The sequence below is a fragment of the Herpailurus yagouaroundi genome, unplaced genomic scaffold (genome assembly GCF_014898765.1).
Source record: "Herpailurus yagouaroundi ecotype Mexico unplaced genomic scaffold, PumYag 123723, whole genome shotgun sequence".
Classification (NCBI taxonomy): Eukaryota; Metazoa; Chordata; class Mammalia; order Carnivora; family Felidae; genus Herpailurus; species Herpailurus yagouaroundi.
This window is the reverse complement of record NW_024421997.1, coordinates 1-13,718: the sequence shown is the minus strand read 5'-3', so window position 1 is coordinate 13,718 and position 13,718 is coordinate 1. Positions and strand designations below refer to the sequence as shown.

Genomic DNA, 13,718 nt, shown 5'->3' with positions numbered 1-13,718 from the left:
TGGGACAGAAGTATAGATCTTGCTGCCATTAAAATGGTAATAAGGAAATACTACAAGTCTACAAGTTAGAAAATTTAGATAAAACGGAACAATTCCTTGAAAATGCCAATCTTAAAACTATCCAATGTATCCAATATAAAAATTATTCTGAATTCAAGAAATTAGAGGAAAATTTCCTCAACAAAATATAATCAAATGGAATGTTTCAATACATAATACGTAAAAAAAAATTATACTCCACAACCAAGTGGGATTTATTCCAAGGATGCAAGACTGGTTCAATATTCAAAACTAATCAGTTAATACACAATATATCCATAAACTATAAAAGAAAAATCAGATAATCACATCAATTGATGGAGGCAAAGAATTTGGCAAAATCCAACGCTTATTCATAATTAAAAAAAAAAAACTCAGTAAATTAGGAATAGATGGAAATTTTCTAAACTTGATAAGAAAACTCCAAAAAGAACTTTTAACATTGTATTTGATGAAAAACTGAAAGTTTCCCGCCTCATTTGAGGAATCAGTCAAGGGCATCCTTTCTTACTACTCCTATCTGATATCACATTGGAAGTACACCTAGAGCAGTAAGAAAATAAAGTCATAGATAAACAGATGGGAAGGAAGAAATAAAACTCTATCTGCAGCTGATGCACCTTTGCAGAAAATCCTAAGGATTCTACCCAGAGAAATGGCTAGAAATAATGTGAGTTCACCAAGGGTGCAGGTTACCAAAATATCATCCCCCAAATCAATGATCATTCTGCATACTACTGAAGATCATATGGAAAATCAAAGTGTAAAAATCAACGCCATTTACACTCAAAAAACAAAACACCTAGTTACAAATCTTAACAAAAATATACAGAGCCTGTATTGAAAATTATAAAACGGTAATGAAATACCAAGAATTAAACAAATGAAGTATCATAGGATGTACGATGTTCATGATGCTGCTTTTCAACAAACAGATCTACAAACCAATTCCTATAAAATGCAAACACGATTTTCTGCACCCTAAGATTTATATGAAAAGTCAAAGGAACTAGGAAAACTAAATCAATTTAAGTAATAGAAATCACTTTTACCTAATTTTGAGGTTTACCGTATAGCTACGGAAACTAAGTAAATAGATGGGATCAAGAAAAAGTCTGGGTGTTTGGGGTTTAAAACCAAATAAAACAGTTCGTTTTCTAAAACTGTTAGGTCTTAACGTCTTAACTGGTGCAAGACGATGTGCCCATTCTTGTGTGTGTATTTACCGCTTTGAATACCTGCCCTCTCATCTGTCTAACTCTCCTGCCAGTGAACAGTAATGAATGTGTATACAAGACACATAGAGGGTCAAGGCCCGGGGCCTCTGAAACACCCCCCCGCCCCAAGTAAACAAAGGAATCCATGACAAAGTGCTTGACAAAGCTTGACAGAGAAGTCTCACAAACTTTTCATTTCATTTGCCCTTCTAATCTCCACCTTCTTTTTATAAAAATTCCTGAGATAACGCTGCAGTGTAAACTAAGAAAAAAGTAGCTGAACATTTTACTTCCTGCATAATTAACACCGGTCTCTCCTGGATGAACTCTCAGATGCACAGTAAGGCTCTGGGCCGGGTCAATCTCTAACTGCATCTCTACACGACTCCTGATGGCCTGGGATGGAGGATTTTCTCACAGCGAAGATACCTGGGGGGTCTCTCTTTGGTATGTTCGATCAGATGCCATGGTAGATGTTTTCTCTGGCAAAAGGTTTTCCTCGGTGGTTACATTCAAGAAGTCTTTCCCCAGAAGGAGTTCTCGCAGGGTGACCGAGGACTGCCCGCTCGTGAAGGGTCTCCCCACTTCTGTTGCGCTGCCCCTGACGGGGTGTCTCCCAGTATGAATCCTCTGATGCTGAGTGAGGGAGGAGCTGCGACTGAAGGCCTTTCCACACTCGCTGCACTTATAGGGTTTCTCCCCGGTGTGGATGATGGCGTGCCTGATGAGGTTTGTGCTCCAGCAGAAGGATTTCCCACACTCCATGCACTCATAGGGCTTCTCTCCACTGTGAATCCGCTGGTGCCTCGTGAGCCCCGAGCGGCGGTTGAAGGCCTTCCCACACTCAGAGCACTCGAAGGGCTTCTCCCCGGTGTGGATGCTGAAGTGTCGGATGAGGTCCTTCCTAGTGCTAAAGGCTTTCCCACATTCTTTGCACTCAAAAGGTTTTTCTCCAGTGTGGGCCCTTTTGTGCAAGATGAAAGTGGAGCAGTGGGTGAAGGCCCTTCCACACTCAGTGCACACGAAAGGCTTCTCCCCGGTGTGGATCCTCTGGTGCCTCTTGAGGTAGGACCTGTGGTTGAAGGCCTTCCCGCACTCCAGGCACTCGAAGGGCTTCTCCCCCGTGTGGATGACGTAGTGATGAATGAGGGCCGCGCTCTCACAGAAGGCCTTCCCGCACTCGCTGCACTCGTAGGGCTTCTCCCCAGTGTGAGTCTGCTGGTGCCACATGAGGTAGGACCTGTGTTTGAAGACCTTGCCACACTCGAAGCATTCGTAGGGATTCTCGCCAGTGTGGATGATGTGATGTCGAAGGAAACCCGGCCTGTGTCGAAAGACCTGCCCACACTCTTTGCACACAAAGGATTTCTCACCAGTGTGTCTCCTCTTATGCAGGACAAAATTGGAGCGGTGGGTGAAGGCCTTTCCACACTCGTTGCACTTATAAGGCTTCTCCCCGCTGTGAATCCGCTGGTGCTGTGTAAGGTAGGACTTGCGGTTGAAGGCCTTCCCGCACTCCATGCACTCGTAGGGCCTCTCCCCCGTGTGGATCATGTGGTGCTGGAGGAGGTGTGTGCTCTTAATGAAGGTTTTCCCGCACTCAGTGCATTCATAGGGCTTCACTCCAGAGTGAATCTTTTCATGTCCAGCAAGAAGGTGCTTCTTATTAAAAGTTTTCCCGCATTCATTGCACTTAAAGGCATTTTCCTCTTCTTGAATCATGGGATCTTTACCTGATCCACATGAGTCACGGTCACGGATGGCACCACCTAGGGGGACCAGGTCCTGTGCAATCCGCGAACACACTCCATCAGCTGTCCCTAAACCACCATGTTCAGGGGTCATTTTCTCAGGGAGCTTCTCCCTCTGGGCTTCGAACCCTGGTCTCGAGTGTCCTTCCTGCATTTCTGACGGTCCACGCTGATCCTTGGTTTGGCCCAGCTGACAGTTCCCTGGGTCACCACGTCTTAGTTCCTGGAACGAGGCCCCCTTAGGCAGGGCTGGATCACAAGTGGTGGGTTCCATGGTCTTGGGTTTGTCCTTGTCACCTGAAAGAAACCCCATACACAAAAAGCCCTGTGAATAATGACGACATGGGAAAAATAAAACTAGCGTTTCAGCGAAAGAAATGAAGATGAAAACAGGGCCCATCTCTGTTATGTTTTACTACCTCTGAATCTCAGGATTTTTACCCCTGGATCTTGGACTGTTGACTTCTTGAAAGGGAGACCCAGGAGAAGCCAGGCGAGGGGACAGGAGGTCTGAGGGGAAATACTACCACAATCCCATTGTGCATGCGTCTGCAGTCTAATTATGGTGCTGGGTGCTTCAAGATACCTCTATGCGTGGACATCCTGCATGGGCACCTAGGAATGTATCCCTTAGTTTGGGACGGCAGGTAACTCATTACAGGCCTCCAGTTTGTACTAAAGAGATAACTTGAGGCAAGGTCCAGCCACATAAGAAAAACCTACCATGAAATTAGAAAGTTGGGACTTTGAGCCACAAGATACCAGCTGGACCTCTGGAAAAGGAAAAAGAGCTAGAGACTGAGTCCCACGGAGAGTAACTCAATTGCGCGTATGTAATGAAGGCTCAATAAAAATAGAAATAGTGACGCTCTGGCCAATCTCCCAAGTTGGCCATATCTGTGCACGTTATTGTCATACACGGATGCCAGGAGGAACAAGTCACTGAAGACATGGAAGTTTTGTGTCTGAACACCTCTGGCCCTGCTTGTAAGCTGTATCCTTAATCTGTAACAAACACTGAAGGCAGGGGCGCCTGGGTGGCTCAGTTGGTTAAGCTCCCGACTTTGGCTCAGGTCATGATCTCGAGGTTTGTGAGTTCAAGCCCCGCGTAGGGCTCTGTGCTGACAGCTCAGAGCCAGGAGCCTGCTTTGGATTCTGTCCCCTTCCCTCTCTGCCCCTCCCCTGCTCAAACTCTCTCTCTCTCTCTCTTTCTCTCTCCCTCTCTCTCAAAAATAAACTTAAAAAAAAAAAAAAAAAAAAACAGAAAAAAACATATATGGGAGAGGATAGAGAGAGAGGATCTCTTTTGCACTGCTGGTGGCAATGCAAACTGGTGCAGCCAGTCTGGAAAACAGTATGGTGGTTCCTCAAAAAACTAAAAATAGAACTACCCTACGACCCAGCAATTGCACTACTAGGCATTTATCCACGGGATACAGGTGTGCTGTTTAGAAGGGACACATGCACCCCCATGTTTATAGCAGCAAGATCAACAATAGCCAAAGTATGGAAAGAGCCCAAATGTCCATCGATGGATGAATGGATAAAGATGATGTGGTGTATGTACATGTAATGTGTATATGTATATATGTACGTGTGCGTATATATATATGTATATACATGTGTGTATATGTACACACACACACATATATATAACGGAGTATTACATGGCAATCAAAAAGAATGAAATCTTGCCATGTGCAACTACGTGGATGGAACTCGAGGGTATTATGCTAAGCAAAATTAGTCAGAGAAAGACAAATATCATATGACTTCACTCATAGGAGGACTTTAAGAGACAAAACAGATGAACATAAGGGAAGGGAAACAAAAATAATATAAACACAGGGAGGGGGGCAAAACAAAGGAGACTCTTAAATGTGGAGTATAAACAGAGGGTTGCTGGAGAGGTTGTGGGAGGAGGGAAGGGCTAAATGGGTAAGGGGCATTAAGGAATCTACTCCTGAAATCATTGTTGCACTATATGCTAGCTTAGATGTAAATTAAAACAACAACAAAAACCTAAACAAACAAAAAAACACTGAGGGCAGAGTAAGAACAGATTTTAGGAAGTTTTTCTAGTTTTTCTAACAATGTGTCAAATCTAAGGATAGTTGTGCGAAATCTCTGAACTCCCACTGGTTTCGGATGACCTGGGAAGACTTGGCATTCTCGGGAGTTCTGTGTTCTTAGCCTTGAGCTTGGCTGTGTTCAGAAAGACATCAAGAGAGTTTTCCAGTAGGAGGTGCCCACGATGGGGGTCCCACTGGCAGCACAGGAGTCGCCCCAGAGAGGAAGTACCGAGGGTACAGTAACCTCAGGGGACAGAATGTACAGGGGACCAAGAGTTTGAGGATGGTGTTGATGAGAACCCAGGGACAGAAAGGAGACAAGGGAACAGGATTCCCAAGGTTCTTGGGCGGGGGGGGGGAGCGGGTGGGAAGGGGACAGTGAAGACTCCCAGGACACGGCAGGAGGTAAGCAGGACTGGGCTGCACGTACTGAGTCTGGGGAAGAGACCAGCAAAATACACATGGATCTAGAGGAGAAAATGGTAATACTTTACTTGAAGACATGAAGAAAGAGCTGGGTCAATGAAGAGTATGATGTGGGGGTCAGAAGAGTCAGAGGAAGGTGTGTTGAAAGGGACAAACTTCCAGTTCCAAGGTTAAGGGCTAGGAACGGGACGTACCACACGAGGGCCCTAGCTACTCCTGCTTGCCGTGACACAGAGCAGAGATGAGAGTAAATTGCAACAGTTCTCACCACAAGAAGAAACCTTTTTTCCTTTTTAATTTTCCTCCTTCCTTTATTTACACTGACATCAGGACCTGTTTCTACTAACTGAAAGAAATTCAAAGATTTTCACTCGTACGAAAACCACAAAAAGCAAAAATGGTGTTCAGCGTCTGTTGCATCGAGCCGTCACAGAGGCAGTGGGCCCCCTGGGTGGCAGAGGTGGCCCACCGAGCTCCTTCACCAGAACAGTCCCTGACATTGGGCCGCCACAGCTCTGAACTGTGTCTGCGAGCACCTGTGCTTTCTCTCCACTTATTTTGGGCATCTGTCAGCAAGATGTGTCCTAGGGCATCAGAAAACCCTGAGAGATGATTTTTAAGTATAGAAATAGTAAAAAAAAAAAAAAAAAAAAAAAAAAAATTTCCATATAAATAAATGCCGTTTTGGCTAATGAAAAGTTACACAGGAACACTCTACTTTCATATGGTGGGGAAACCCGTACGGTGATGTGGGTCCATTATTACTTGACAAAACCAGGGCAATAAAACTTAATCACATAAAACTGACACTTCTACCCAAATGAGTAAAAAAAAATTTCAATACAATTCCCTATAAAATGCCAACTGGGCCATCAACGAACTTCACAGTCTGATGGTAGGACTTGTATGAAGGGCCAAACAGGCAACAATAAAGAGAAGGACACCTACCATTTCAGATGACAGTACTGCCACGGAATCACAGACTCACACACTGTGGTACCGGCACACAGAGAAGACAAACAAGCAATGGAAAAAGAAGAGACTTTGGGAAACACACGCAGGGAGCTTTGGCGGACGGCAGAGAGGGCAGAGAAGCTGGGGCATTGAAGAAGGGGAAACACAGTAAATGGAGCCAGAAAGACAGGTGTCGCACTGGAAATGCAAAACTGTACTCGTATCTCACAACAGACTCCAGTTCCACCTTGGATCGAAAGGTTAAATGTCAAATGTCTCTCTCTCAAAATAAGCAACAAACATTAAAAACATTTTTTCAGGGGCGCCTGGGTGGCTCAGTTGGTTAAGCGGCCGACTTCGGCTCAGGTCACGATCTCGCGGTCCGTGAGTTCAAGCCCCGCATCGGGCTCTGTGCTGACTGCTCGGAGCCTGGAGCCTGTTTCAGATTCTGTGTCTCCCTTTCTCTGACCCTCCCCCGTTCATGCTCTGTCTCTCTCTGTCTGAAAAATAAATAAACGTTAAAAAAAAAAAAAATTTTTATAAAAACAAAAAAACAAAAAAAAGTATTTTTAAATAAAAAAAAAGAACACAGTGGCAACTATCCAGTAAAAAACTTTAAAGTTTGCATAGTCTGGAATCCATCTACCTCACTCCAAGAAACATCAAAGACGCTGTAACCACATGCAGGATGACCTTCGGGGCGGCTCCAGGCAACGCCTGCCTGAGCAGTGAGTACGTGAGTGCATGGGGAGCGGATGGGGGCTACGTGAGCCGGGAACTTACTGACCTTCTTTAACCATAAGGAGCTTGATATATATATTTTTTTACGTTTATTTATTCTTGAGAAAGAGACAGAATATGAGTGTGAGCAGGGGAGGGGCAGAGAGAGAGAGAGAGGGAGACACAGAATCTGAAACAGGCTCCAGGCTCCGAGCTGTCAGCACAGAGCCTGATGCGGGGCTTGAACTCATGACCTGTGAGATCATGACCTGAACTGAAGTTGGATACTCAACTGACTGAGCCACCCAGGCGTATTGAGCATATTTTTATGCACCTTGAGCATATTTTTATGTTGAGTACAAAAAGGATGAAGTTACGCTACACAACAAACAAAACGAAGGAGGAAATAATTTCCCTGAAAAGGTGCTCTGGACTCTGGTTCAGGAAGCGGCCCCAGGGCCAAGGGCAAGACCCCCTCCTCTGGACGGAAGGCGCAGCTGCAGACTCAAGAGCCCGAGTGGGTGTGGAAGGGTCAAGGCTCAAGTGGGGGAGGAGGCGCAATGCACTGTCAATGCCGCGGTCGCAAGGGGACACGTCCGTGGCTGGGGAAGTGCTAGCCGTCTGGAACAGAGTCTGAGCACGGGGGGAAGCGCAGGCAGGACCTGGAGCCGAGCCGACCAGAGGCACCACGCAGACGTGGAGAGCAGTGGGGAGGCCAGCGGCCCCCGCAGGGAAGATGATGGGAGTGAGCAGGGAGCATGGAGGCGGGGCTGATGGAGGCGGTGGCATAAGGAACCGAGTCGGGAGATACACCGGGTGGGACATGGCTGCATAGGACCTGGGGACGCCGGCCAGAGAGAGGCACTGAGGGCGGGGGGAGGCTTGAGCGGCTCTCTGAGGCCGTGTCCGGTCCCCAACCTGCCACCGAAACTTGGCAGGTGGACGGAGGGAGAGACATTACGGGTCCCTGGCCGGGCACGCGGACTCTGGGTCAAAGGGTTCCCCGGCTTCCGAACCACCAGAGAGGCCAGAACGAGAAGCTTCCCGGGGAACCAGGGCCCGCGGTCCCCTCCTGGTCTCCAGCCTGCAGGGTCTCCCGCGCGCCCGCATCCTGGCTCCTACCTGGATAGGTGTTCTGGGAGAGGCCTCTCTTTGCCGTCCACGGCTCCTGCCCGCGCTCCAGCTGGCAGATGAGCTCCGGTCTGGGGACAGGACACCCTGGTCACGGAGAAAGAAAGAAGACACTGGGATTTTTGGGAAAACAAATTAAACCTCTCAATCTAGTCTGTAAAGAAGACCTCAGAATAAAGCTCCTTCCATCCACACAAAACGCTAACATGCAAACCCAGAAACCAAAAGCAGGCCATACTGCCAGGGAGATTTCTTTCCCTCACAGTAAGTCAAAAACCAATATATAGAGTTTAATCATAAATGTCAAAATATAAAGTGTAATCACAGATAAACATAATCATAAGGGGCTGTGTCAAGCATCTCAAATGCATTATGTCATTTCAAAACTGAAATAAATTTACGAGTAATTGAAACAACTGACATATTTAAAATATTGACTTATTCGTTTAAAACAAGCTATTTGTCTTCATTGATCTAGGTCTTTTTCTAAATCCTAAGCAAAGTTTTGTATTGTTCTTCCTATAGGCCACGGACCAAATGAGGATTCTATCTCAGGATTTCCTCACAGCATTCTCAGCAAGTACAAATTGCAACCAGCACCACTTTGTAGATGAAGAAACTAACGCTCAGGCAAATCATGGGATTTGCCAGAGCGCACAGACCTGGTGATTGGCTGGGCCAAAACGGACACCCAAGTCCAGCCATATCCGCTCTCTATGCCGTTTTACCACAAAGCTACACAACACCGTTCCGGAAGTGCTGAGTCCCCGTGTGAGGATGATGAGGATCACAACGAGAGATATGACACTGTCAGAGGGGTTCTTAACTGCTAACCTGCACACCACCTGCTCACACCAGGCATTGTTCTGAGCTCTGTTCAAAAGTTACCCATTCATCCTTGCTACAGTCTGGGGAAGTACATACATGAGTAACTGGGGAAGTACATACATGTTACCAACGAGCACACCCAGGTGCAGTGATGTGCCTGCAGCCACAGCTTTAAGGGGCAGAGCTAGGATTGAACATCAGGGGTCTGGTTCTGGGCCTTTGTCTCCTAAACACGACACTAAGGAGGAAACGGCAACACCCTTGTGTGTGGCCAGCAGCCCCAGACCAAGTGGGGGGTGGAGGTGAGGTCGTCCTCAGAGAACTGGGGCCAAGGGAAGGACAGACTCAGGGACTCTAGACTTCAACATTACATGAACTACTCAAAAATAATAAAACTGAAAATCCTATGCAGTGATACTATTACATATGACCTTTACAGAAACATCAAACATCATACACTGTCATCGACATTAAACACAAAAAGGATTTTTACTACAGAAAACAACAACAACAACAACAACAACAACAACAAAAAATGGAGAACAGCTCAAAAATCAACTACTGGGACCCCATCAAAATAAAAATCTTCTGCACAGCGAAGGAAACAATCAGCAAAACTAAAGGGCAACTGACAGAATGGGAGAAGATATTTGCAAATGACATAACAGATAAAGGGTTAGTATCCAAAATCTATAGAGAACTTATCAAACTCAACACCCGAAAAACAAATAATCCAGGGAAGAAATGGGCAAAAGACATGTATAGACACTTCTCCAAGGAAGACATCCAGATGGCCAACCGACACATGAAAAAATGCTCAACATTACTCATCATCAGGGAAACACAAATCAAAACCACCATGAGACACCACCTCACAACTGTCAGAATGACTAACATTAACAACTCAGGCAACAACAGATGTGGCGAGGATGCAGAGAAAGAGGATCTCTTTTGCATTGTTGGTGGGAATGCAAACTGGTGCCGCCACTCTGGAAAACAGTATGGCGGTTCCTCAAAAAACTAAAAATAGAACTACCCTATGACCCAGCAATTGCACTACTAGGCATTTATCCACGGGATCCAGGTGTGTTGTTTTGAAGGTACACATGCACCCCCATATTTATAGCAGCACTATCAACAATAGCCAAAGTATGGAAAGAGCCCAAATGTCCATCAATGGATTAATGGATAAAGAAGATGTGATACACACACACACACACACACACACACACACACACACACACACACACAAAATGGAGTATTACTCGGCTATCAAAAAGAATGAAATCTTGCCATTTGCAACTACGTGGATGGAACTGGAGGGTATTATGCTAAGCGAAATTAGTCAAAGAAAGACAAATATCGTATGACTTCGCTCATATGAGGACTTTAAGACACACAACAGATGAACATAAGGGAAAGGAAGCAAAGATAATATAAAAAAAAGGAGGGGGGCAAAAACATAAGAGACTCATAAATATGGAGAACAAACTGAGGGCTACTGGAGGGGTTGTGGGAGGGGAGATGGGCTAAATTGGTAAGGGGCATTAAGGAATCTACTCCTGAAATCATTGTTGCACTATATGCTAACTAATTTGGATGTAAATTTTAAGAAATTAAAAAAAAAAAACAGACAACAGCTTCATAAAATGAAGTTCGTTCCAGACTGAGTAAATTAAGCTGTCTGAGGGACTCATTGTAGTGGCCAAGACTTCCGGAGGACTGCGATGCCATGAGATTGTGTGGGTGAAGCAGGAACAGTGCCTGGGACAGCGCTCCAAGGACCTGAACAGGCTGTGACTATTATTATTCACTTTTCCTAAAAGTGACCCACTTTTTATTTTGCTTAGATTCCTTCAACAAGGGAATCTGTATCACTCTAGTAAGTGGGAAACCGGAGTCACTGGCCTTGAAGGCAGGTCACCCTGAAGACGCAGCAATGAAACCAAAACCATCTTAATTCCCAGTGAGCTCATGCTGCCTACTCGAGGCTGCATGCTCACTCTGTTGAAAAGGGAAATGAGTTTGGGGCGCCTGGGTGGCGCAGTCGGTTAAGCGTCCGACTTCAGCCAGGTCACGATCTCACGGTCCGTGGGTTCGAGCCCCGCGTCGGGCTCTGGGCTGATGGCTCAGAGCCTGGAGCCTGTTTCCGATTCTGTGTCTCCCTCTCTCTCTGCCCCTCCCCTACTCATGCTCTGTCTCTCTCTGTCCCAAAAACAAATAAAAAAAGTTGAAAAAAAAATTTTTTTAAATAAAAAAAAAAAGAAAAGGGAAATGAGCAACAATTGCAGGTAAGATATTAAGATTGAGCACTGAACCCAGATTTTTCTTCAACAATAATCAGGAGGCATTAATCATTCCATGAAATGATTATGTCACGGTGTCCCTCATTGTCAGCTGATGAAGTGTCCATGCACCATGTGACCACAGGGTTTTCAACCTCCAATGGACATTTAGGTCAAGATACTTTATTTTTTTTTTTTTTAGTTTATTTATTTTGAGAGAGAAAGCATGAACATGAGAGAGGGAGGGAGGGAGGGAGGGAGAGTGAGAGAGAGAAAGAATCCCAAACAGGCTCTGCACTCTCAGCGCAGAGCCCGATGTGGGGCTTGAACTCATGAACTGCGAGATCATGACCTGAGCCGGAACCAAGAGTTGGCTACTTAATCAACTGAGCCACTCAGGCACCCCAGGTCAAGACACTTCTTTGCAGGGAAGACAGGGAGGAAACTGTCCTGCGCGTTACAAGAATGTTTGGCAGCACTCCAGGTCTCTACCCACCAGGTGCCTGTCTCAGCCCCATCCCAGGGCGACAACCAAAATGTCTACAAACACTGCCCAGTGTCCCTCGGGGACGACATCGTCCCTGCTTGAGACCGCTAACCTAGGCGGCCATAACCGGGATGATGAGAGAAAGCGACAGGGATGGGGGAGGGCCCTGCATAAGATCTGGTGGTCAGGACACTGCTGGCGAGGAGGCGGGGACCGCGCACAGAAGGGTCACCGCCTCAGAGGCTGAAATGTCCACGAACACTCACCAGGCAGACACAACAGCAAGTTGAGGCCCGAGCCAGGTGTGTGCGCAGGAAAGCACCAGACGCCCCGCACAGCCAGAGCAGGGGGAGCTCAGGGAGAGCACGGAAGGGGAGAGAAGAGCTCAGCAGGGCCAAAATGCACTTTCTATTTGTAAACGTTTTGTTACAAAATATTTAATCTATCAAACTTCTCTAATTTTGTTTTTGCCTCTTCTCACTGAGACCTAACTCCAGTTCTCCAAAAATCGGCACGTCTTCCCCTAAGCTCTGGGGTCTCAGATCGAATGGCCTCGTGGTGACTAACCTCAAGCAGAGAAACATCTAAGCTGGCGTTTCTCAACTGGGCACCCTGGATTCTGCAGGCGGGATAATTCTTGTTGAGGGGCCCGTCGTGTCCATCGAAGGAGGTCTCCAGCATCTCCGGACTCTAACCACCAGATGCCAGTTCCACCCACACCCAAGGCGCGACAACCCAGAGTGCCCGCAGACGTTGCCAAATGGCTCCTGGGGGCAAAACTGCCACCCGCCGAGAAGCACTACTCTAACCGCCTCTCTCGTCCCGGCAGACGATCCCGGCCCTGGAAACAAGTGACAACCGCGAGGGCACGTGAGCACAGAGAAGCCCCGTCACTGGGATCACCTCGTTTACGACAATACCTGTCGGTGCTGAAGGCAAAGGCCTCCGGGGGGCCTGACTCCCTCCCTTCCCGGAGAACTTCCCATCACTCCCTGCCCTGCTGGCCCTGCTGAGGACACTTGAGCCAACCAGGCTCAGCCCGTCAGCTCCCCCTCTGGAATGTGAAATGAGGACCTCAGATGGAGACCAGTCTGTCCCGGGCACTGGGGCGAGAGGTCCAGAGGAGCTCGGGCTCAGGTGGCCATTTCTGCCTCAAGGACACCCCACACAGCCCCGCAGCAGAGTAAGGAAGAGAAACAACAGAAACAGGCAAAGACGCAGAGGTGCGGAATCTGGGGGCCACGCTTGGAGACAGAAGGTCCTCTGACAACGAGGTGGCAGGTTCCCCCCTAGGGTGGAGTGGGGAGCACTTACCCAGAGACACCAGAAGTCCACAGTTTTCCAGCATCACCTCCTGGTACAGGGTCCTCTGGGCCGGGTCCAGCTGCCCCCACTCCTCCTGGGTAAAAGTCACGGCCACATCGTCGAAGGTCACAGACACCTGGATGTCAAACAGAGGTAGCAGCGTGTTGGTGTTGGGGTGTTGGATGGGATCGGGCCTCATCCCTACATCCCTGATAAAGGTACAGAGTGATCAAGGCTCGAATCGCCAAGAACCTCGTGAGCGCCAAGCTCCGTGCCGGGCTCAAGGTGGGGGTGGACACAGCAGTGTAAGGGAGAAGCCTCCTCCACGGGAGCCACCGGAAGGTCACACAAGACAATGGAAGTGACGGGTGGACTGGGAGATGCAGACACCATGGGCCCCAGGACGTCAGAGGAATGAGTGAATAATGACAATAACAGCATTGGTGACAACGGCAGTACCTGAGCCTCACTGGTCCTGCTCGCTGCCTGCCCCATGCTGAGGG

At 47.3% G+C, this 13,718-nt stretch overlaps 1 protein-coding gene across 1 annotated transcript; it reads right to left on the bottom strand.

Annotated features, from left to right (window-relative positions):
• Positions 1–226: 226 nt before the first annotated feature.
• Positions 227–13,712, bottom strand: LOC121026522 (zinc finger protein 264-like). The gene is made up of 4 exons (XM_040469352.1): positions 13,675–13,712; positions 13,225–13,351; positions 8,302–8,397; positions 227–3,304 (listed from the first exon to the last, which is right to left on the bottom strand). Exons 1-4 carry the CDS (start codon positions 13,708–13,710, stop codon positions 1,671–1,673), a joined length of 1,893 nt encoding a protein of 630 aa, XP_040325286.1. The 5' UTR covers positions 13,711–13,712; the 3' UTR covers positions 227–1,670.
• Positions 13,713–13,718: the final 6 nt, after the last annotated feature.

Coding starts and splice junctions, on each gene's coding strand:
- LOC121026522 (XM_040469352.1), bottom strand. CDS start 13,710: ATGGGGCAGGCAGCGAGCAGGACCAGTGAGGCTCAG. Junction 13,352..13,674: donor GCAGGACCAGTGAGGCTCAG/GTACTGCCGTTG, acceptor TTTGACATCCAG/GTGTCTGTGACCTTCGACGA. Junction 3,305..8,301: donor CTCCCAGAACACCTATCCAG/GTAGGAGCCAGG, acceptor GGTTTCTTTCAG/GTGACAAGGACAAACCCAAG.